A 24489-nucleotide genomic window follows, 5' to 3' on the forward strand; every position below is an offset into this window, starting at 1 on the left:
GTGTTAGGTATTAGGAGTGAAAGTACTGCTAAGTTTTTCTTGTGTACTTTTATTTCTGATCTACAAAGTCTATTGTGTCACTTATTCTGTTAATGCAATCTGTTTTTTTGTGTTGTATTTGTTTATTCCTGAACACAATTGATCAGTTGTACTAAGTCTGTGTTCTTATTATTTCTGTATCATAGTTTAAATTATGTTTGTATTTGTTTTGTCGTAATTTCTCGTAGGATCTTTGCGTTTGTCTTTTATTCTTGTTCACAGAATTTCTCTGAAACCATACATTTCACAATTTAACTTTTTCTATTTCTTATAGTCTTTTATCAATGCATTTGTTTTGTTCCATTCTGTTTTAGTGGTGCTTATTCGCAACATAATGCTATAAAAATACGTATTTGGTTTGTATACATGGAATGTAATGAAGTATTTTCGATAATGAGATATATATAAAGTCATGCCCGATCTCGTATATCTCAGAAGCTGAGCAGGGTCGGGCAGAGACATTGTTTTGCACATTTATGACCCTGAAGGTCGCCCAGAGGTCTGAGTATTGGTTCTTGATGTGGGGGGGCCAGGGTTCATCACTCAAGTGTATTTAGTCTTGGCTCAAATTGGTTTTATTCCATCTAGCCTCCTTGCAATCTATGGAGGACAGAACATGACATAGGTAAGAATAAATAAATACATGTTTGAATAAATACAGGAACACTAATATAAATAACTGGAAATAGATACAGAAATAAAAATAATACAGTAATAAATAAATAAATACTTTAACTAAAAAGAAAATGATGTAAAAAATAAAATCTTATTTATTTTTCTGTATTTCCATGTGTTTGATTTCTATCTGTATTTGTGTGTGAAGTGATGTTTGTTGCACTTTCCTGGATCACAGTGAAGATATTGAATCTGAAGCAAAAGCATATTTTCAGAATCAGAATTCCTTTATTTGTCCCGAAAAGTGGAAATCTACATTATTACATCAAAAGATGTATAGTGCAGATAAAGTGAAAAGAGTAGACTGTATATTCAAATATAACAAAGCAGGAAGACATTATTAATAATAAAGAAGAACAATAAGTAAAAACACATAACAAGTACACCACGGTTAAAAACAAATAGATGGAAATATATGTTTTAAACAACGTTGGTCTAACATCAGCTGTGATCCTGAACAGACTGAACTCTCTGGGCAGCAGGGAGGAAGTCTCTGGAACAGGAGGAGACTCTTCCTCCTACAGAGGAACCAGAGACGCTGATCCAGACCAAACTTTAAACCCAGCATAGAGAGGTTCAGTGAATGTGGTTCTGAAGGTGTGGAGGTGGATCAGTGTGTCAGAGGAGACTCTGTAGAAGGAGAGAGAGCCAGCAGGATGATCCAGATACACTGCTACTCTACCAGAGGAGGAGGAGGAGGAGGAGGAGGAGGAGGAGGAGGAGGAGGAGGAGGAGGTGTCTGTTACTGTGTTATTGTGATAGACAGAGTAACCACCACCAGAGCAGCTCAGACTCCAGGACTGATCATTCCTTCCAAACACACATTCCTCTCTCTTTCCTCTCCTCCTGATTCCTCTGTAAGTCACTGATATATAAACCCATCCTCTCCACTCGACCTCCCAGTAACAGCGACCAGTCAGAGCTTCTCTACACATCAGCTGACACCAGAAGTCAAACCTCTCTGGATGATCAGGATATGGCTGCTTCTCCTCCACACATGTCACCTTCCTGTTGTCCTCAGACAGTTTGAGGTTCCTGTGTGCTGTGTTTGTGTCGAGTGAGAGTTCACAGGAATCTGAGGAGAGGAACAGCAGCAGTTATTCATCTATCAGCTGTTCATTTATTGACACTTTGATGATGAAGGTTACATTTGAAGATGGTGGCTGCTTTGTTTTCATGAATCAAATTAAACCACACTCACACTTCCTCAGACCGGGTCTCAACCATCGGACTCCAGCAGGCTCCATCCTGAAAGAAGTGGGGGGGGGTGGTCAGAGCAGCATGGAGACATGGACATCACTCTCAAACTCAGAGCTTTGTTATTCTCCACAGATGAAGCTACATGTTCACGATATCATTTTAGATCAGTCGATAAATAAAGCTCATTAACTTCAATTATTATTTCTCAGAGAATAAGATGTAAGAGTTGATCAGTGTTCAGTTAGTGTTCCCTCAGCATCTGCTAGCAGCAGTCAATGAGTGTTTCTCTTACCTGGAATCTGAAGAGGAAAATCAATGAACTTTATTTAAAAGCATCTTTCATGCAACGCACTTTGGGTTTGCTTTGAGCAATGAAAGGTGCTTTGACCATACCATTTATTATTATTATTATTATGATGAATTCACAGGACATCTGATAGTTCATCATTGTGTTTAAAAGAGGGAGGGGCCATTTAGTGCTTTAAAAATAGGAGAAGCACTTCAGAATCAATTCAGATACAGGAGCCAGTGCAGATGGTGTCCATCAGGAGTGGGATGATCTCTGCTGTGTTTAGGTTGTTGGATGGATTTTGACTCTATTGCCAAAATGATAAAAGCAGTTTTTGGTCAGCAAATTAAAATGAGCATTAAAATGGAGATCAGAATCTAAAATGATAAAGATGTATTTCTTGTTGTCGTGTCTTCTCTGTAAACACAGAGCTGCTGCCTGAGTCTTATCCCGTGTCTTTAGTTCCCTTCAATGTTTTTGTCTTGGCATACACACAGTGGAGGAAATACGTATTTGATCCCTGCAGACTTTGTAAGTTCACCAACAAAGAAAGGACCAGTCTGTCATTTGAATGGTAGGTTTATATAAACAGTGAGAGAAAGAATATCAATAAGGAAATCCAGAAATGTACATTATATAAAAGATAAAAATGTATTTGCATTTAACTGAGTGAAATAAGTATTTGATCCCCTTGCAGAACATGTGTTAGGACTTGGTGGAGAAACCCTTGTTGGACACACAGAGGTCACACAGAGGTCAGGCGCTTCTTGTAGTTGGTCTCCAGGTCTGTGCACATCTCAGGAAGGATGTTGGTCCACTCCTCTCTGAAGATCCAAATCCTTCAGGTGTTGAGGCTGATGCTTGGCATCTGGAAGCTTCAGCTCCCTCCACACATTTTCTATGGGATTAAGGTCCAGAGACTGGCTAGGACCCTCCATCACCTGAAGGTGCTTCTTCTTTAGCCTCTCCTGTGTTGCCTTGGCCGTATGTTCAGGGTCCTTGTCCTGCTGGAAGAGCCCTCCATGACCCATGGTCAGTGTCCTGGCTGAGGGAAGGAGGCTATCGACCAAGATCTCACGGGACATGTCCCCGTCCTTCCTCTCCTCGATGCAGGGAAGTCCTCCTGTCCCCTCAGCAGAGAAACAGCCCAAAGCAGAATGTCTCCACCTCCATGCCTGTATATGTATATGTATACACTGTATATGTTTATAATACCTGAGAGTGTCCAGTCTCCAGAGAGGACCCTCCAGTCCAGCAGACAGCAGCTTCTCTCCTGAGTCTCCTGGATGATTGTAGCTCAGGTCCAGCTCTCTCAGATGGGAGGGGTTGGATCTCAGAGCTGAAGCCAGAGAAACACAGCCTTCCTCTGAGACCATACAGCACGACAGCCTGAACACACACACACACACACACACACACACACACACACACACACACACACACACACACACACACACACACACACACACACACACACACACACACACACACACACACACACACACACACACACACACAAGTTCAAACAAGAGTGAGTCAAAAAAAAATAACAAATGTTATTGAAGCAGATGCAACAAAAGGTTATGAGTGTATCCATCATTAATGTACATCGCAATTTAACTGGCTATAAGTTTAACATGTTGATGAATCCTGACCTGAGAGTCTCCAGAGCACAGTGAGGACTCTCCAGTCCAGCAGACAGCAGCTTCACTCCTGAATCCTGCAGGTCGTTGTTACTCAGGTCCAGCTCTCTCAGACTAGAGGACTGGGCGCTGAGGACTGAGGACAGAGCTGCACAGCTTCTCTCTGACAGCTTACAGACACTCAGTCTGAAGAGAAAATAATAAACAACAACATAAAATCAATAACTTCAGGGTGTTCTTTTTCATGAATGACTGCCTTATCGCGTATTATTCCTTATTCAAAATGTGCAACTCAATACTGCTTCACATCTGTGATGCCAATGTTCATGATGTCTCTTCTCCACGATGGCATTAATCAGTAACAGGATGAGTGTTTTACATCAACTGTATTTTATTAATGTTTAATACAAAAGAAGACTTTGCGTTTGGTTACCTGACTGATTTAAAAACAGGAAGAGAAAGAAGGAGATTGTAAATAAGCAGAGAGAGAGAGAGAGAGACAATAATTTAAGATAAGATAAGAAATCTGACCTGAGAGTCTCCAGAGTACAGTGAGGACTCTCCAGTCCAGCAGACAGCAGCTTCACTCCTGAATCCTGCAGGTCGTTGTTACTCAGGTCCAGCTCTCTCAGACTAGAGGACTGGGAGCTGAGGACTGAGGACAGAGCTGCACAGCTTCTCTCTGACAGGTCACAATAACTCAGTCTGAAGGGACAAACATTTAAATTAAAAGTTCAGCATTTACTCCTTTTTACAAATTCAAAAACAAAATATTAAGACCCTATAATCATAAATACGAGGAATCCTACATTATTTGAACTGATGGCAAAGATTTTGCATACATGGTGGATTGAAAGGCAATGTTAAAAATGTGTCAAAAGTAGAAAGGGAGAAGAGTGTGTAGATTTGCACCTGAACACAACAGCAAATAATAATTTAACGGGTTTAAAAATAGTTCATTTACTATAGTAAGTTAAATACATCCAAAAAAGGAAACTCAACATATCAATGTATCCTGACCTGAGAGTCTCCAGAGCACAGTGAGGACTCTTCAGTCCAGCAGACAGCAGCTTCACTCCTGAATCCTGCAGGTCGTTGTTACTCAGGTCCAGCTCTCTCAGACTAGAGGACTGAGAGCTGAGGACTGAGGACAGAGCTGCACAGCTTCTCTCTGACAGCTTACAGCCACTCAATCTGAGGAGACAACAAAATAAATGGAAGCAAATGTTAAAGTGGACTATGTTTTTATATAACATGCTTTCCTGGGCAAAACAGAAAAACTGTAAAGTATATTATGTTACATAGGGTCTGAAAATTGACGATCACAACTGGGTTGAAAAATAACTTGAGTACAGTGAACTTAGAAAACTCATCCAGTAATCATAGATGTTATTTCAGCTTAGGCTTTTACTGAAGCAACTAACAAACACTTCAATACAATGTCTAGAAAATAATTTGAGGTCAAGTATCTTTCCCAAGGACACTTTGACATGTTAACCTCATGGAGAGGGGATCAAATCAATAACCCTCCCCTTGGTTATCGCCTATTTCCCTTCTGGGCAACAGCAGCCCAATATATCAATACATATTCAAAAGGGAGCTCAACATGTTGATGAATCCTGACCTGAGAGTCTCCAGAGCACAGTGAGGACTCTCCAGTCCAGCAGACAGCAGCTTCACTCCTGAATCCTGCAGGTCGTTGTTACTCAGGTCCAGATCTCTCAGACTAGAGGACTGGGAGCTGAGGACTGAGGACAGAGCTCCACAGCTTCTCTCTGACAGCTCACAGCCACTCAGTCTGATAAAGAAAGTACAAATAATATTTTAAAAAGATGAGCATAACATTTACTTTACATTTCATTTAGCTGACGCTTTTATCCAAAGCGACTTACAATTACAGGGACATTCTCCCTGGAGAAACTGAGGACTAAGTGCCTTACTCAAGGGCACACGAGTGGTGGTGTTCCTGTCGGGAATTGAACTCACAACGTTCCGATCTTCATCCCACTTCACTATCCATTAGACCAGTGGTTCCCAACCTTTTTTGTCTTGTGTACCCCCTCAGCCTTTTGTCATACCATGAGTACCCCCTCACTCATACGTGCTGATGATCCTTCACAAGTAGAACGTAACTGATTATTGAATGAAAATAACTTTATTTCATCTCCTTAATTTTAACATCTAATTCTCAGGCATTTTCTTAATTTTAACTTAAATCACTCAATAAAAATGAATATGTTTCCTTGAAAATAAATAATGTAATCAAATAAATACATATGAAATCAAAATAATCAACTTATCTTTGCTATATATCTTGTAACATTTAGTCTTAAACCTGGAGCCCCTTTGAATAAGTCCCCTTTAAACAGGCAATTAACTTTAATTCGGGAACAAAACACTTCGCAAAATAATATCCAGAATCAGTATAGGCCTAGCAGTTTCTTTTCACCAGTCATGTGAGCTTTAATGAGACACTTGAGCTTGCTTGTCTTTCATAAGCTTTGATAGTTCTGGAGGCAGTGTGGAAACAGCTGTGACCAGGCTGGTCTCCACATCCAGTCTGTTCCTCTGCTTGGTTTTGATGTGTGTTAAAGCTGAGAAGGTCACCTCACACAAATAAGTAGAACCAAACGGCAAAAGTTCAATCAGTGCATGTTTTCACAGTTCAGGATATTCCTTCTCCACATCACACCAAAACTCAGTCAATGACTTCTCAGCATATGCCATCTTCAGACCACGGTCAGATGATAATTCACATGAGAGCATCACAGACCGTGGAGGTTTTTAAAAAAGGCCTCAAAACCCACCTCTTCAATAGAGCCTTTCCCTAGACCTTTTATTTATTTATTATCACCCTTTTATCTTATTTTATTCTTTTTACTTATTTATTTTTATTTATTGCTTTTTATTCTTTTTACGATGTTAGCACTTCGGGATTTGAATGCAAATATGAAGTGCTTTATAAATTAAAGCCATTATTATTATTATTATAATTCCATCAGAGGCTCCTGCAGCATTGCTGGAAGGCTGTTGCTGCTCTCACTCACAATGAATGGGTTCCTCACCCAATCCAGTCTTTCTGACTTATTTTCAATGTCCTGAAAATAATGGCTGAAATCAGTGCAGAGTTTGGACAGGTGTGCTTGCACCAGTTTGACCACTGGACCCCTGGCAACAGCAGTTGTGGCAAGATGGGCATTGAGTAGTGGGAAAGAGCTCACGTCTCCCCATACTTGTCAACCCTCCCGATTTTCGCGGGAGACTCCCGATTTCATTACTCTCTCCCGGTTTCCTCCCGGGGTCATATTTCTCCCGCATTTCTCCCGATTTCTGACAAAATCAGATTTACACACGACAGTTTCCACTCGGACTTTAATACAGCTGCAGCATTGTTTGGTTTCCATGGTAACACGTCTCTTTAGTAGCGCGCGCAACTCAAAGTCTGAGTGGGTGAGGCAGATATTCACAGAAAAAAGAACAAGAATCGACAACTACTCTACTCTCTGCTCAGTCCTTTCCTAAAATACAGGTCCAGCTCACACATATGCTCCATCAAGGACGTCGCTACAGGCCGCAAGGCAGTGCACTTACAGCTACAATAAGCATGTTAATGTGATCTAACAGCTCCGGCGATCCACTCCACTAGCACCCCTCCCCCCCCCCCCCCCCCCCCCATTTTGCAATTTGAAATGCTCCCGATTTCTGAGGTCTAACGGTTTGCAAGTATGCCGTCTCCCTCATCACATTTCCTCTCCCATAGTTTGAGCTTTTTTGTGAATCCTTGAACTTTGTCATACAATTTCAGGATATGTGACTCCTTGCCCTGAAGTGATAGGTTGAGCTCGTTGAGTTTGGTAAACACATCAGCAAGATATGCCAGGCGCGCCACCCACTTGTCATCCTCAAGCTGCACAGCAAGAGGATGCAGATGCTCCGTCAATAACAAAAAAACTTCATTGCGAAGTTCATAAAGTCTCAGTAACATTTTCCCACGAGACAGCCAGCGCACGTCTGTGTGAAGCAATAGCTGATCGTGCTCTGTGCCGTTCTCATGACAAAGAGTTTCAAACAGCCTGTGATTCAATGGCCGAGATTGGATGAAGTTTATCCTCTTCACAGCATCATCCATAACAGCACTTAAATCAGGGCTCATCCTCTTGCTAGCTAGTGCTTCACGATGAATAATACAATGCATCCATTTAATGTCGGGATTTACCTTTCTTACGTGCCCAAAAAGTCCCTTTACACGCCCCGTCATCGCAGCTGCTCCATCAGTACAGATGTGGCTGCAGGTTTTCCACTGCAGATGATGTTCTCTGAAGAAGCTGTCGATAACCTGGAACAATTCTTCCCCAGTTGTCTTTCCTGGCAGCGTTTTGCAAAATAAAATATGCTCGTTTATGTCCGACGCATCTTTGTAACGCACGAAGGACAGGAGCTGCGCTTCTCCACTCACGTCTGTAATTTCATCCAGCTGCAAAGCGAACTGACCGGCTAGTTTCATTTTGTTCACCACTTGTCCAATTATATTAACAGACATATCATTGATCCGACGGGATACGGTGTTATTCAACAGGGGAACTTTCTTGAGTGCTTCGGCTGCTTTCTTGTCTAACATAATTTCGGCCAACGCAGTCGCTGCAGAGAGAATGAGCTCCTCAACAATAGAGTGAGGTTTTTTTTATTTAGCCACAAGCAGGGACACGGCGTAAGATGCCTCGAGTGCTTTCATTGACACATTCGTGGCTTTCATCATTACTGTCTGGCTCGACTTAAAAATTCCGACAGCTTTCGTCTGTAAAATTCTTCACTTTTATCGACACTTCCCGAGTGTTTGGTGCTCTGGTGTCTCTGTAAATGCGCTGGCTTCATCGCACTATTAGCCAGGACTTCACCGCAAAAGAAGCACTGAGGCTGCGGTAGGTCCGCAGAAGTAGAAATGAATCCAAATAATATATATGTTTCACTGTACTGCCTTGGTTTCAGTTTGGCCTCTTTCTTACGTTTCTCTGCGGGCTCCTCCTGGCCTGAATCCAGAGCAAGCGGACGTTTAAGCCATTTATCCATAGTGCAGACCTACCAGTTTTTTTCTGGCTGCAGGTAAGCAGATGTTTTCATTGTGGGATTTTGGCACGGTTGTGAAACAGACTATTGTCTCCCTAGGGAAACTAATCACGCAATATCATTTTTGACGGGATTATTATTATTTTTACTTGTCACCTTGGAATTCCACGTACCCCCTGCAGTTCCCTCGCGTACCACTAGGGTTACGCGTACCCCCGGTTGGGAAACACTGCATTAGACCACCACTACTTCATGATATGAATGTTTCTGTACTCACAGAGCCTTCCTTGAGGCTTTGACCACTGGCAGCAGCCTCAGAAGAGCCTCCTCTGAAGCAGAGTATTTCTTCAGGTCAAACACGTCCAGATCTTCTCCTGATGACAGTAAGATGAAGACCAGAGCTGACCACTGAGCAGGAGACAGATTATCTGTGGAGAGACTTCCTGAACTCAGGGACTGTTGGATCTGCTCCACTAGAGAACCATCATTCAGTTCATTCAGACAGTGGAACAGGTTGATGCTTCTCTCTGGAGACAGATCCTCTTCTATCTTCTTCTTGATGGACTGGACTGTTTCCTGATTGGTCTCTGAGCTACTTCCTGTTTCTGTCAGTAGACCTCGTAGGAGTTTCTGATTGGTCTGCAGAGAAAGACCCAGGAGGAAGCGGAGGAACAAGTCCAGGTGTCCGTTTGGACTCTGTAAGGCCTGGTCCACAGCACTCTGGTAGAGATGTGTGAGTTTAGGTTTGGGTCTGAAAACTTTAGGACGCCAGGAGGTTGTTGGTTCTTCTGACAGCAGGTTGATACGAGAATTGATACATTTTCGATGGACATGAAGAGCAGCCAGAAACTCGTGAACGCTCAGATGGACGAAGCAGAACACCTTGTCCTGGTACAGTCCTCTCTCCTCTCTAAAGACCTGTGTGAACACTCCTGAGTACACTGAGGCTGCTCTGATATCGATGCCACACTCTGTCAGGTCGGACTCATAGAAGATCAGGTTGCCTTTCTGCAGCTGCTCAAAAGCCAGTTTCCCCAGAGCCTTCATCATCTTCCTGCTCTTTGGACTCCAGTGTGGATCTGTCTCAGCTCCTCCATCATACTTGATGTTCTTCACTTTGGACTGAACCACCAGGAAGTGGATGTACATCTCAGTCAGGGTCTTGGGCAGCTCTCCTCCCTCTCTGGTTTTCAACACCTCCTCCAGAACTGAAGCAGAGATCCAGCAGAAGACTGGGATGTGGCACATGATGTGGAGGCTTCGTGAGGTCTTGATGTGGGAGATGATGGTGCCGGCCTCCTCCTGATCTCTGAACCTCTTCCTGAAGTACTCCTCCTTCTGTGGGTCAGTGAACCCTCGGACCTCTGTCACCATGTCCACACACTCAGGAGGGATCTGATTGGTTGCTGCAGGTCGTGTGGTTATCCAGAGGCGAGCAGAGGGAAGCAGCTTCCCCCTGATGAGGTTTGTCAGCAGCACATCCACTGAGGTGGACTCTGTGACATCAGTCAGGATCTCAGTGTTGAGGAAGTCCAGAGGAAGTCGACTCTCATCCAGACCGTCAAAGATGATCACAACCGGGAACTGATCAAACCTGCAGATTCCTGCGTCTCTGGTTTCAGAGAAGAAGTGATGAACAAGTTCCACCAAGCTGTACTTGTTCTCTCTCACCACATTCAGCTCTCTGAAGGTGAATGGAAATATGAACTGGATGTCCTGGTTGGCTTTGCCTTCAGCCCAGTCCAGAGTGAACTTCTGTGTTAAGACTGTTTTCCCAATGCCAGCCACGCCCTTTGTCAGCACTGCTCTGATTGGTGCATCTCTTCCAGGTGGGGCTTTAAAGAGGTCTTCTTGTCTGATGGTTGTTTCTGGTCTGTCTGGTTTCCTGGATGCTGTTTCAATCTGTCTGACCTCATGTTCCTTGTTGACCTCTGCAGATCCCCCCTCTGTGATGTAGAGCTCTGTGTAGATCTGGTTCAGAAGGGTTGGGTTTCCTTCTTTAGCAATGCCCTCAAACACACACTGGAACCTCTTCTGCAGGTTAGACTTAAGTTCACGCTGACACACTCCAGAAGGACTTCCTGAATGAACACACAACAAATCAGATCAATGAGTCAAATACATCCTTAAAGAATAAAGATCTGAATATACTTTGTTCCATCTCTTGAGACTTTAGTCAACATTTATCCAGCTTGTTAAATCTCTATAGAAACCCTCTTACTGCTCTGCAGACGCTCAGCCAGCTCCTCCTGCTTCATGCTCCTCAGGAAGTGCAGTGTGATGTTCAGAAATGCCTCTCTGCTGCTCCTCCTCTGCTCTTCATCCTCACCGTCCAACACCTCCTCACCCTCCCTCTGACTCTCTAAGCATTCTGGGTAATCTGAACTCAGAGCCTCCTGGATCTTCTTCAGCTCGTTCTTCACAAAAGTGATGATGTTGTCCTCCAGCAGCTGGAACAGAATACATGAACAACACAATCAAACTAAAGTCACCAAACATCAGATCCATGTTGGACAGACTGACCATCCACTGATCTACAAAGTGCATCATGGAGTTGACTGTGAGCAGAACAGATGTGAAGTAGCTGTAGTTCATGTACAGACCATAAATGTGGAGTCCAGCTGTGTCTGATGCTGCTGGGCAGACTGACCTCTGGGAACCTCTGAGCTCTGCTGGTCCTCTCTGTGAGGAATCATGAAGAAACAACTCACATTATCTCTGATATGCTTCAGTGGTGCTGGAAATGTGGATCAGGTGCATGTGTGAGCAACAGGAGAAAGGTTAGATCACTGGATTTGTCTGGGCCTCGCACGGAGTACCAACTTTAGCAGCTGTAGAAGTTATTGCCAATTTTTATTTTAAACTAAAACCTCAAAATAACATTTTATAGACACATGAATTGGTACAAAGGTTAAAGGGCAGTGATATCACTCATCCTTGACTATCAGCAACACTAAATACTAAGAAGTGCCACGCACCAAAATGAAAGTAATCAGTGACTGTAATCTTTGATTAAGGTTTAACAATTACATTTGATTTGATCAAGAGCTGTTTGATTGTTCAATAGAGCACCAGGTGAAGAGCAAAACACCACACAGCAATTACACATTTTAGAAATGAGAAGCAAAAACTGCTGCAAATACAGGGAAACATTGACCTCCGACTGACGAGGAGCAATGGGAAACACTCAGGTATGTATTCACACAGAGCTGATCATAAGCTGGAGTAGACGTCCACACAGTTGAGTTTCCCTCCCTTTGGACGCAAGCTGCAGGATTACAAAACTCCAGCTTTACTTAAGAAGGAAAGAAATGTAACTCAGATGAGAAACACTGAAGGTAAACATGACCCTTATTTCTTTATTTAAAGAAACCTTCATCAGATTCAGAAACAGGTTTATTGCCAAGTTGGTGTTTATGGTGCTTAAAGCTTTAAAACCTGATACGCCTTATAAATGATCAAAGCTGCTTTTATTAGAAAGGAACCAGAGAAGTGTCTCACCAAGAAAATTCAACAGAGCCACACTTTCTTAGCTGGGTCAATACAACCTGAAAGCAGAGCAGCAGGTACCATGAAGGGGGTTATCAACTTTCAATCCCCACCTTTGACCAACAGAGTGTCGTCCATCTTTGAAGTAAATAGGTGTCCCCATAGACCAGTCACTCTTCATGGACACACAGCTGGGTTCAGGTTCCTCCAGCCTCCTCCTGAAACATGAGAAACAAACAGTTAGGAATCTGGACCGTCACAATGGTCCTAAATACTATTCATATTAGAATGTGTTTCATAAACAGGGGCCATGCTTATAAATACATGAATCTCAAAGAAGGGATGAGTTATGCCAGATTAAGATCATTTCTATCTGCAGTCCTTAGACAGGTACGCACATAATGGTCATCGAACACTTAAAACATCTCCTAGTCTCCATCACACTAACACTTAGTCAGATCAGAGCTCAGAGCACCATATAACAACATGAGAATACTTTATTATCAGATCAAGTCTGACATGCTTCTGGCATCACAGCAGCTCCTTTAGCAACGTCAACGAGGACAAACATCAAGACAAGAAACAAGGAACCAGATATTTACCATAACAACACAGTCACTGAAGACACCATGTTCATCTGACCTGGGATTTCACTCATTACATAATCATGGTTGGGTCAGAGATAACGTGGTTGGCCAGCCTCTAAAGGTTGTGATGGTAGGATGATTCAGAGAGGCTCTCAAATGTTGACCTACTACCTTTGAGCAGATTCTCTGATAGACTGGTGGAGCAGTTTTGATTTTAAAGAGGTGGACCTGTACCGTGTAGTATTACAGTACTGCAAAATACTCTAAAATCACAGATGTAAAAAATAAAACTTTATTTACTCTCTACTCTATTATTTGTTTTGTCTTTTTCAGATTCTATGTGGTCTTTCTAGAACAGAAGGGTCTGTCAGGACACCCACGTGTTTATAAGAAAGTACCCGCGTGATTTTCTCAGTAAGTGTTACAACAGGGACAGATATATTTACCCTGTTTCATCAGAATACTTGAGAATATATTGATTTGGTGAGCCTGTCCGAACTCTAGTCCGGAGCTGTTTGATTGGATCTCAGCAGGTTTGGTTATCTCCTGCCACCTTTTTCTTTTTCAGTATTCTCTATTTTACTGATCTGCAGTAGAACACCAATATATGAGCCACAAAGACAGAGAAGACAGCACATACAAGAGGGTACTGTGGTGAATGAAGTCATGTATTTATTTGACTACCCAATGCTCTCTCATTGCCTCCCATTTATTCCTAATGTGATACCTGCTCATTCTACAGCATTTAGGTCTGAAACTCTACCATAATGATGGAAAACCACTTTAGTTTGTGGACAAATTGAACTGTATTTATTGTTTAAACAGTGCTTTAAATATTTTACCTGCTATGGTATAGAAGGCTTCTTTTATTGAGCCTCTCTGACACGTTACACTCTGGCTTCAGGCTGAACACACCTTGGTAGTCCCTCCCTCAGCTTCAATAAGAGGTCTCTGTTCTTCAGTAACAACAAGTTTTCTACTGCTGCTGATATAATGAAGTCACATGACGTCCACTTACTCTGTCTCTGAAGGGCGGCCTTTAAAATATAAAGGTTCATCTCTAGACCGGTCACTCTTTATGGACACACAGCTGGGTCCAGGTCCAGGTCCAGGTCCAGGTCCAGGTCCAGGTCCAGGTCCAGGTCCAGGTCCAGGTCCAGGTCCATGCTGCTGCTCTGGGCTTCAACACAACACACACACAGAGTGTGAATAATGCCTGCTGAGCTCTGGAGAAGAGGACAGTCAGAGGTCTTCATCTCACCTCTGATCTTTGGTGAGGCGTTCAGGGTCCCCACTCAGAGCGGGTTCAGTGTCCTCACAGGGATTCATAGCAGAGCTCACACCTTCACACACACACAACCACCTGCTGGAGAACCACACATTATCTCATCAGGACACAGAGCTCTCACACCTCCAAACTAAAACACTCATGAGACAGTTTCCATGTTGTTGGCTCTGTGAGCTGCAGCGTCTTAAAGACCCTCTCAATGCTCTGTGGTCTTCAGGACGGTTTGAAGACTTCAGGAACATCCTTCATGTGGATTATTCTTGGCCTTTCTGTGCAGATCACTTCTATTGGACGGACTCTGAAGAGCTCAGCAAGCCTTCAAATCTTCCTCTGTTTCAGAGGTTCATACATTTTAAACAGCCAACAGGAAACTGTGTTTGGAGTTCAGAGCAGAAGATTTGGAGGGTAAAAAATAAAGATGACGAAAATAAATGTATTAATTTTTTCTTTTTCAAACGAACAATAAATTGATGTTCTGTATTATTTTAGGTCCTTTAATAAAGGAACACACTAGTAGTTTGTGATTGGACAGAGAAGAGTCTGCTTATTGTCCTGAGTCAGTGGTGAGGACCAATCAGAGCAGAGGAAGCTCCACCAGATGGAGCTGATGCAGGATTTCACTGCTGCACCTTGACTCAGGTGTTGTACTTTAGTTCAGCTTTTAGGTACTTTAGTTCACTTCATTACCTGCTACTTTATTCTTCTACCATTCTACATCTTAGAAGCAAGTATTCTACTTTTTCTGCAGTACATTTAAGCATAGCAGTGGGAACATGTTTCAAATGGGGGGTGCTGTGGGGATGACACCAGGGCCGGTTTTGACCAATTTGCTGCCCTATTGGCAAGATTTTAGCTGGCAATGAAAAACCTCTACAAAAGACACTACAAACAGAGAAACATATTGACATGGTGGACAGCTTATATAAAAAGGCTTCAAATGTATACTATTTAGTATTGCATGAACATTGAACATGTTTTAACTGGGGGGTGGACTTCACATCCTCTAGAGGGGTCCGGGGGTGCCCCCCCTGGAAGATTGTTTTTAACATTTTAAAGTAAAATGCTTCAATCTGGTGCACTTTGAGCGCCCAATTACTAGAGACTGATCTAGGGAATACAACTCTAAACACCCATATGAAAAAGATTGGTTTGCATTTTAATAATCAAATAAGTATGTGAACATAACCGATAACCTACCATAGCCAATAACAAATAAATGTAGGCTAACTTATTTTATTTTTGTGGTTCATTTATATCTCATCAGTTAACATTTATTTATTTATCCATATTTTTAAATCTCTCCAGTTTAAACGATATTTTTGGTTTACTGTCTTATAGTATACATTGGAATGATTTCAAACCTGTTTTTATTTATCCTAATAATTATAAAGGAGTGCCTTGGAAATATGTTTTTACATAAATTGTGATCAAAACGTTTGAGACCCACTGAGATAATTTAGACTAAAGTGAACTATCTAAACACTCAGAGTCCTTTGCCTCACTGAGCCTCTCAGTCTGAGAGGACAGAACTCTCCCTCCACATTATTGTAGAAAGAGCTTCTTATATCCGTTAGCAGAAGCTAACAACATTCCCCGCCGGTACAGGTGCACCCCCTCTCTCTATCTATCTCTGTCTCACGCTGGCTGTGAGCTGCGGGCGCCTGATAAGCCAACATCCCCCACTTTCATCACTTAAAGCGCCCATCGTACGGGGCAAATGGAAAATGTAACCGGGGTGAAAAGGGTGTTATCTTTACTTAATTATGAATGTTGTTACGTCAAGGCTGAAAATTCATTTTATTTTATTTATTATATTTGTATTTAATCTTGTGGATGTGCAGATCCCCTGTCCTCCACCAGGGGGTGTTGCAGCACCCTCAGCACCCCTACTTCCCACGGCCCTGCATTTAAGTGATAATTTACGTTAAGAACATGTTGTGTAAACGTTTCAGATCTAGATTAATAACACTAAATATAATCACCAAATTGTCCTGCCTTAACTATATATTAAAATATGATTCCTTGGTGAAAATCACGAGGCACAATGTACTGTATATGACCTTTATTTAAAAAAGAAAAAGCTCCTCCTTTACCAGCTGTTACATTAAAGTGAACAGACGGATTCATTAATTATTATTATTAAATAATGTGAAACATATTATTATGAACTGGTGCAGAATGAGTACTTTTGCACTTTAAGTATATTTTGATGTTTAAACTTGTACTTTAGTGAAGTGTTGAATAGAGGACCTGAAACAGATTATTATCACTCTGTGGTTTCACTAATGTTTCTGAAACTAAAGATCTGAGTCCTTTGTCCTCCTCTGTGAGAAACCAGAAACCAGCTGCAGTTCCTCAGAGTGACCACTGGAGGTCCTCCTCCTCCTCCTCCTCCTCCTCCTCCTCCTCCTCCTCCAACACCTTTAGCTTTTATTTTTGTCCCATATTTGAGCTTCCCGACTGAATTGAACACACCTTTTCTTTTCGTTTGTTGACGTGTTTGGACTTGAGTTATTTTTTTTTTACAGTAAAGACTAAGAAACAAAATGGCTTCCGTCCTGCTCAGCTGGTGTTTAACACAGAACACCTGAAGAGAAGACTACAACAGAGAAAGAGTCCCTCACAGTTTCATCAGAAACTAAACCTTAATGTGCTCTGTGAAAACAGAAAACTTAGAAATAAGTTAAAAGTCTGTCAGCAAAAGTAGTTAAACAGTTCCCGTTGAATGACAGTTTATAGAATATATTCTAATGCCATCAGATACAGATATTGCCTGTAAGTACATGTTGTAAATTTACAGTCTATTACAAGTACACTTCTTCATTATCAGGACACATGTAACAAGGTGAGAATACTGCATTAAGACGTTTGAGTTTCACTGTTTAGACTTTAGATCAGAGTTCCTGAGGGGGGGCCAGGAGGGCGTGTTGATCGACCAATGAAACGCAGCCAGAGTCTCTCAGGTGTTTCAGGAGCAAAGGCCCAGGTGAGCTCTCTGATGGCTGCTGGGTCCTAGTGCCCTCTAGTTTCCTCCCCCTCCACATCAGTAGCCCTCCTGACAGACTGACCCCCATCAGCCTGAACTCCTCTTCCTCCTCACAGGGAACTCTTTAAACTAACCTGCGCTCTCTCTCTGCTCGCACAGCTCGGAGGCCATCTTGTTTCCCAGCTTTAAACAATCACACGTTCATCAACTCAAGCGTTTCTGCGACCACAACAATCAACAACATCAACCAATCACAGCTCTACTTACTGAACTGTTAGCCGTGAGATTCATCAGTAGCAGCCTCGTCTGAGCTTCATCAACTTCAGGGTACATCAGACGAAGTGAAGTGAAGGCGCTTCCTATCCTGTGTGTGTGTGTGTGTGTGTGTGTGTGTGTGTGTGTGTGTGTGTGTGTGTGTGTGTGTGTGTGTGTGTGTGTGTGTGTGTGTGTGTGTGTGTGTGTGTGTGTGTGTGTGTCCTCACCTCACTTTTTACAGTTAGCAGTCAGACTGGTTGGACTGAGTCTCAGTCTGTGCTGCGTTCACAGGATTAAATGTTTTTGTGAATAGAATTATTGGGAAGGGATCTTTAACAGAGTTTCCTGCTATACTAACCTGCAGTGCGTTTGATCAAAACAGGAAGTCATTACTTTTTTGCAATTTTGCAGAATAATGTCCGATTGAACTCTTTGCAGCCTCTGTTGTGTAGAGTTCTGCTTCCTGGACACAGCTTGAATAACTATATTCATTAAAACGACACAAAGTGATCTCTTCACTGCTCTTTGGTGATCTGGTTTTTCCTTTGTAGAGTAACCGCAGCTGTCAGATAAGTGTAGTCCAGTAAAAAGTACAATATGTACCTCTGAGATGAGTACAGGTATCTCACTCTCATTTCTGGAGTAACATCCTCTCGACCGCCCTTCCAACGTGTGTTATCTCCACCATCTCACCCACATTTCCGTTCCTATTGCCTCACACCAAAGTTCGCTTTGTCATGCTGGGGATTGTCAAATTTCTGACTCGTAAGGCCCGGACACACCAACCTGACACCAAAGAACTGACACAGACGGACCCCCGACTGTTGTGTCTCCTCTCGTCTCCTCGTCTTGGCCATGTGTCGCACTGGAACACACCGCAAAGACTTCAGACGGCCAAGAAGCACGTACGACCTGCGCATGCGTGAGTGGCAATAACTCTCCTCACCAGCAGGCGGCGGTAGTGTGTATTCGTCATTCAAAAGACGCAACAACCGGAAGACAGACTGCGTGATAACCGAGAGAAGAAGAACAGACTGCGTGATATAAACAAATAGCGTGTTCCATTATCACTCTACAGCGAGAAGCTCACGGGGCTTTCCCCAACCTGTGAGGAGAGCTGGAGTTAAATGAAATCTTAATAGTTTGTTTGGGTAGCTCACTTCCGTTTCGCCTCTCATTCGCTGATTCGCTAAGCTGAACAGCCAATCAGAGTGATTTCTTTTGCCGACAGCCTTTGGCCGACTGCCGGTTTTCGGCCGAAAAGGTGGCCGACTGCCGGTTTTCGGCCGAAAAGGTGTCGGCACGGCTGAAAAGACACGACGGTGCGGGACACACCAATCTGAGTAGGGCGTGTGACGACGCTCATCGTCGGCCTGACGCCCAACGACGCCGATAATCGGCTTGGTGTGTCCCCGGCCTTTAGAATCCATTAACCCCTTGAGACACACCATCCGGACAGATTGCAGTCAAATTTTACCGGGTGGGGTTTTTACCTAAATTAGCGTTAGGGTTACGGCTAAAAGGGGAATTGGCAGCTGATACTCTGCTTTAGATTTTTTGGTTTATTTTCATACAAAGCCTTTGACCCAACAATGATGGATCCAGAAACACACATTTCCAGTGTTTTACCTGCTATAGATGGTATGTTCCCATGCTCACTTTATGCTTACGACCATACCCTACCATACCAATACTTAGATGGGACACCTCGGTATTCCCAGTGCTGCAGTCGTTGAATGAAGTGGTTTTGGTGGCACTATCCAGTATAACAGGGGAGTTTTGAATAATGACGCTGCATATTGGTTTGTTCTGATCGAAATAAGGTTGAAGCTCGTTGTGCCAAAATACGCCACTATTTCAACACGTTCTAAGTAAAACCGGGGTTTTTCCGCTCGTTATAGTATGGTAGTTTAAACACACTTTACATAGGAATTGAACATTGTTCTTCAGATTGGTAGACATCCATTTACCCCTTGAGATAAACAAATCATTTCTAATGTTTCGTTGTATTAGGTATTAGGAGTAAAAGTACTGCTACGTTTTTCTTGTGTACTTTTATTTCTGATCTACAAAGTCTATTGTGTCACTTATTCTGTTAATACAATCTGTTTTTTTGTGTTGTATTTGTTTATTCCTGAACACAATTGATCAGTTGTACTAAGTCTGTGTTCTTATTATTTCTGTATCATAGTTTAAATTAAGTTTGTATTTGTTTTGTCATAATTTCTCGTAGGATCTTTGCGTTTGTCTTTTATTCTTGTTCACGGAATTTCTCTGAAACCATACATTTCACAATTTAACTTTTTCTATTTGTTATAGTCTTTTATCAATGCATTTGTTTTGTTCCATTCTGTTTTAGTGGTGCTTATTCGCAACATAATGCTATAAAAATACGTATTTGGTTTGTATACATGGAATGTAATGAAGTATTTTCGATAATGAGATATATATAAAGTCTTGCCCGATCTCGTATATCTCAGAAGCTGAGCAGGGTCGGGCAGAGACATTGTTTTGCACATTTATGACCCTGAAGGTCGCCCAGAGGTCTGAGTATTGGTTCTTGATGTGGGGGGCCAGGGTTCATCACTCAAGTGTATTTAGTCTTGGCTCAAATTGGTTTTATTCCATCTAGCCTCCTTGCAATCTATGGAGGACAGAACATGACATAGGTAAGAATAAATAAATACATGTTTGAATAAATACTGGAACACTAATATAAATAACTGTGGAAATAGATACAGAAATAAAAATAATACAGTAATAAATAAATAAATACTTTAACTAAAAAGAAAATGATGTAAAAAATAAATAAATATAGATTGAGAACCAACAGGACACACATTATTATATATCTTTAATGTATTTCTACATTTATGTTCACTTACATGCATGTATTAAAACATTTCTGTAAGCTAACGAGGTATGGGGATTTGGGAACTACGGACGGAGGAAACTATTATTACATTACATTGCATTTAGCTGACGCTTTTATCCAAAGCGACTTACAATAAGTGCATTCGACCAGGAAGATACAACCAAACTGTTAAACAACGATGTGTTACGGTATCTGAGAGGACCCAAACGCAGGACACGGCAGAGTGTTGAAAAAAGGTTTATCTTGAGGTGGAGGAGCGGGAAGAATAATCCGGCTGGTGGCGACAACACGGCGGTCGGAGAATGATCCTGCAGCTCAAGAAGAAAACATGTAAGAAGAACATCCAGGTTTGAGGAAATAGCTTAACAATGCTAAGTAGGCTAGGAGTTATACCACTGTGGTTTTACAACGATCTGGCACTGACAGGTTGTGGAGCTTCCGCTGATATGCCGTTGTAAATGGCTTGATGGGAATCAGGTGTGTAGTCGGGGAGGGTGCACAGCTGATTGCAGCAGGTGAGTGGAGGTTGAGCCGGGAGCCAGGAATGACAGCCACCACGCCCACACAAACAACACAGACAGGAAAAAGGAAAACAAACGCAAAAGAGGCGGCTGGAAGAGTACAGCTGCCACACGATGGGGTTTCCCCTGATTTATACAGTACACTTGCTTATGGGACATTTACGGAATTACAACAGCAGAAGTATAGTGCAGAAATATATTAAATATATCAAAGTAGGCACACGTTATTAATAATAAAAAACACAATAAGTAAAAACAAATAATAAGTAGGCTACACTATGGTTAAAACAAACTAAATAGCAGTATATATTTTTAAACAAGGTGACGATAAAAAATTATAGAAGTAGCTGGTACTGTTTACAGATCCTAAATAAATTGACAGAAAAATAAAGCTTCAATTGCACGACATTTTTAAACCAATCAGTGCATTTGAACCGTTCATTTGAATCATTTGACCATTTATGTGAACATGAAGTGGAAGCACTTTACTGAATAGCAGAGGGGTTATTGATCATTAAAAAAAAACTCAAATATAAACAGTAGAAGTGTGGGAATGGAATTATTGACTACTTTTGAAATATAATCTTTCCGTGTTGCACTTTGTAGACGGTCCCTGCATTCAGATAGAAGTTGAGCAGCTCGGAGGACGGTGTGTATTGGCTTGTTTTGATAGAAAAGAGGGGTTAGAGCTTGTTGTCTACCTTACTGTGGTTGTTCAGAGACGACGATTGTGTTTGAGTTATTGATCTGTCAATATCTTTCTAACTTAACCAACTAGGAAGACACTCATCCCGCCCCGTAACGCTAGTCTTATGAATGAAGACTCTGAGAGGGCATTAAAGCCTGTCTCTACGACCTCTACCTGTTATCCCAATGATATTTCAAAACCTATAGCCCTTTCTCAATTCTCTCCTCGACTCCTATCCTTGCGTCTTAGTCCCGCCCACAGGAGATGCGAGCGGAGGAGTGGAGGAGGGGAACCGAGGACAAACACCATGTAAACACCAGTCTTTAGTACATTAGAAGTTTATTATGTTACTGCCAACGTTAGGCAGAGGTTAAGATCTGTACAGTGGTTCCACTTCATGGGGGAGCAGACGTGTCCCCTATCCTTTTCTGTAGTTCTGGCCAGAGAGATTTGATTTGTATTCACAGTCCAGTATGTGTTCGTCTCCCTGGCTCAGGGTTTGAGCTGTCATTCACACAGCAGCACTGGTTATGGGCTGCACTGTTTCTACTATATTCTATTTTATTTACTTGTACTGTTGTAGCCTATCTGTGTTATTGTGTAGCTCTGATGGGGGAGCCTGTGACCTCAGATCTTCGTTGTCATAACTACACGGTAGCTATGCACACGTGACAATGAAAGCCTTGAATCTTGAATCTGCGCTAACCACTGAGCCACAAACTGGTTTCTGTCTCTTTCTGAAAGCAGCAGACAGAAAAGCTTTGTACACGACTGAGTGGCCAAAACACAACACATCTTTATTTTGAATGTATTTTATTATCATGATTGGTTTTTAAATAATATTTTCTAAAGTTGTTATGTAATGTTTTATCATATTTATTTATATTTTTGTCTTTCACACTTTAAAACGAAAAAAAAAACACTTTAATATTTGTTTGAAAGTCTTTCTATTTAAATGTATTTAATTTGTATTTGTATCACTGTCTTGTTTTATTTATTTTTAATTGTTTTAATTTGAGTGTTTATTATTATTTTTTATTTTTGTATTATTATTTCTTACTATTATAATTGTGATTATTTTTGTATAGTATTTCTATTTCCTTTTTATTATTATTAATATTATTATAATTATTATTATTACAATTTTTATTTATTCGTCATACGGTTAAACTAAATCTCTCTCGCCAAAAAAAACTGCAAACACAACAGAAAGACGTGTTGTTGTTCAAACTAAGTGAAAGCTCAGAGAGCGCTCCAGAGGTTTTCTTTTCTTTAAATCTTATTTATTTTTCTGTATTTCCATGTGTTTGATTTCTATCTGTATTTGTGTGTGAAGTGATGTTTGTTGCACTTTCCTGAATCACAGTGAAGATATTGAATCTGAAGCAAAAGCATATTTTCAGAATCAGAATTCCTTTATTTGTCCCGAAAAGTGGAAATCTACATTATTACATCAAAAGATGTATAGTGCAGATAAAGTGAAAAGAGTAGACTGTATATTCAAATATAACAAAGCAGGAAGACATTATTAATAATAAAGAAGAACAATAAGTAAAAACACATAACAAGTACACCACGGTTAAAAACAAATAGATGGAAATATATGTTTTAAACAACGTTGGTCTAACATCAGCTGTGATCCTGAACAGACTGAACTCTCTGGGCAGCAGGGAGGAAGTCTCTGGAACAGGAGGAGACTCTTCCTCCTACAGAGGAACCAGAGACGCTGAGGAACCAGGTGACCAGAACCTAAACCCAGCATAGAGAGGTTCAGTGAATGTGGTTCTGATGGTGTGGAGGTGGATCAGTGTGTCAGAGGAGACTCTGTAGAAGGAGAGAGAGCCAGCAGGATGATCCAGATACACTGCTACTCTACCAGAGGAGAAGGTGGAGGAGGAGGAGGAGGAGGAGGAGGAGGAGGAGGAGGAGGAGGAGGAGGAGGTGTGTGTTACTGTGTTATTGTGATAGACAGAGTAACCGTCACCAGAGCAGCTCAGACTCCAGGACTGATCATTCCTTCCAAACACACAGTCCTCTCTCTCTCCTCTCCTCCTGATTCCTCTGTAAGTCACTGATATATAAACCCCTCCTCTCCACTCGACCTCCCAGTAACAGAGACCAGTCAGAGCTTCTCTACACATCAGCTGACACCAGTAATCAAACCTCTCTGGATGATCAGGATATGGCTGCTCCTCCTCCACACGTGTCACCTTCCTGTTGTCCTCAGACAGTTTGAGGTTTCTGTGTGCTGTGTTTGTGTCGAGTGAGAGTTCACAGGAATCTGAGGAGAGGAACAGCAGCAGTTATTCATCTATCAGCTGTTCATTTATTGACACTTTGATGATGAAGGTTATATTTGAAGATGGTGGCTGCTTTGTTTTCATGAATCAAATTAAACCACACTCACACTTCCTCAGACCGGGTCTCAACCATCGGACTCCAGCAGGCTCCATCCTGAAAGAAGGGGCGGGGGGGGGGGGGGGGGGGGGGTCAGAGCAGCATGGAGACATGGACATTACATCACTCTCAAACTCAGAGCTTTGTTATTCTCCACAGATGAAGCTACATGTTCACGATATCATTTTAGATCAGTCGATAAATAAAGCTCATTAACTTCAATTATTATTTCTCAGAGAATAAGATGTAAGAGTTGATCAGTGTTCAGTTAGTGTTCCCTCAGCATCTGCTAGCAGCAGTCAATGAGTGTTTCTCTTACCTGGAATCTGAAGAGGAAAATCAATGAACTTTATTTAAAAGCATCTTTCATGCAACGCACTTTGGGTTTGCTTTGAGCAATGAAAGGTGCTTTGACCATACCATTTATTATTATTATTATTATGATGATGAATTCACAGGACATCTGATAGTTCATCAATGTGTTTAAAAGAGG

At 41.8% G+C, this 24489-nt stretch overlaps 2 protein-coding genes and 1 pseudogene across 3 annotated transcripts in view; all 3 read right to left on the reverse strand.

Moving 5' to 3' along the window:
- Positions 1-11316, reverse strand: part of LOC307044272 (NLR family CARD domain-containing protein 3-like) — a 35406-nt gene extending 24090 nt beyond the window's left edge. Inside the window, exons 1-3 of the mRNA XM_079689365.1 lie at positions 11132-11316; positions 9188-10991; positions 4867-5040 (exon numbers count right to left, since the gene is read on the reverse strand). Coding sequence (XP_079545491.1) covers positions 4867-5040; positions 9188-10991; positions 11132-11168 — 2015 coding nt within the window. The 5' untranslated portion in view covers positions 11169-11316. The remainder of the gene's footprint in view (positions 1-4866; positions 5041-9187; positions 10992-11131) is intronic.
- Positions 919-3288, reverse strand: LOC307042891 (stonustoxin subunit beta-like; the record flags this gene model as incomplete). Its single annotated transcript, XM_079687055.1, has 3 exons — positions 919-1789; positions 2207-2213; positions 3022-3288. 3 exons carry the CDS (start codon positions 3286-3288, stop codon positions 1233-1235), a joined length of 831 nt encoding a protein of 276 aa, XP_079543181.1. The 3' UTR covers positions 919-1232.
- An 11675-nt stretch (positions 11317-22991) lies between the features above and the next one.
- The window catches only part of LOC307044693, a 14199-nt pseudogene continuing 12701 nt past the window's right edge, over positions 22992-24489 (reverse strand). Inside the window, exons 12-13 of the transcript XR_013810687.1 lie at positions 24007-24053; positions 22992-23880 (exon numbers count right to left, since the gene is read on the reverse strand). The product of XR_013810687.1 is annotated as an uncharacterized misc_RNA (transcript). The remainder of the gene's footprint in view (positions 23881-24006; positions 24054-24489) is intronic.

The sequence above is a fragment of the Notothenia rossii genome (assembly GCF_949606895.1).
Source record: "Notothenia rossii genome assembly, chromosome: 6".
Taxonomy (NCBI): Eukaryota; Metazoa; Chordata; class Actinopteri; order Perciformes; family Nototheniidae; genus Notothenia; species Notothenia rossii.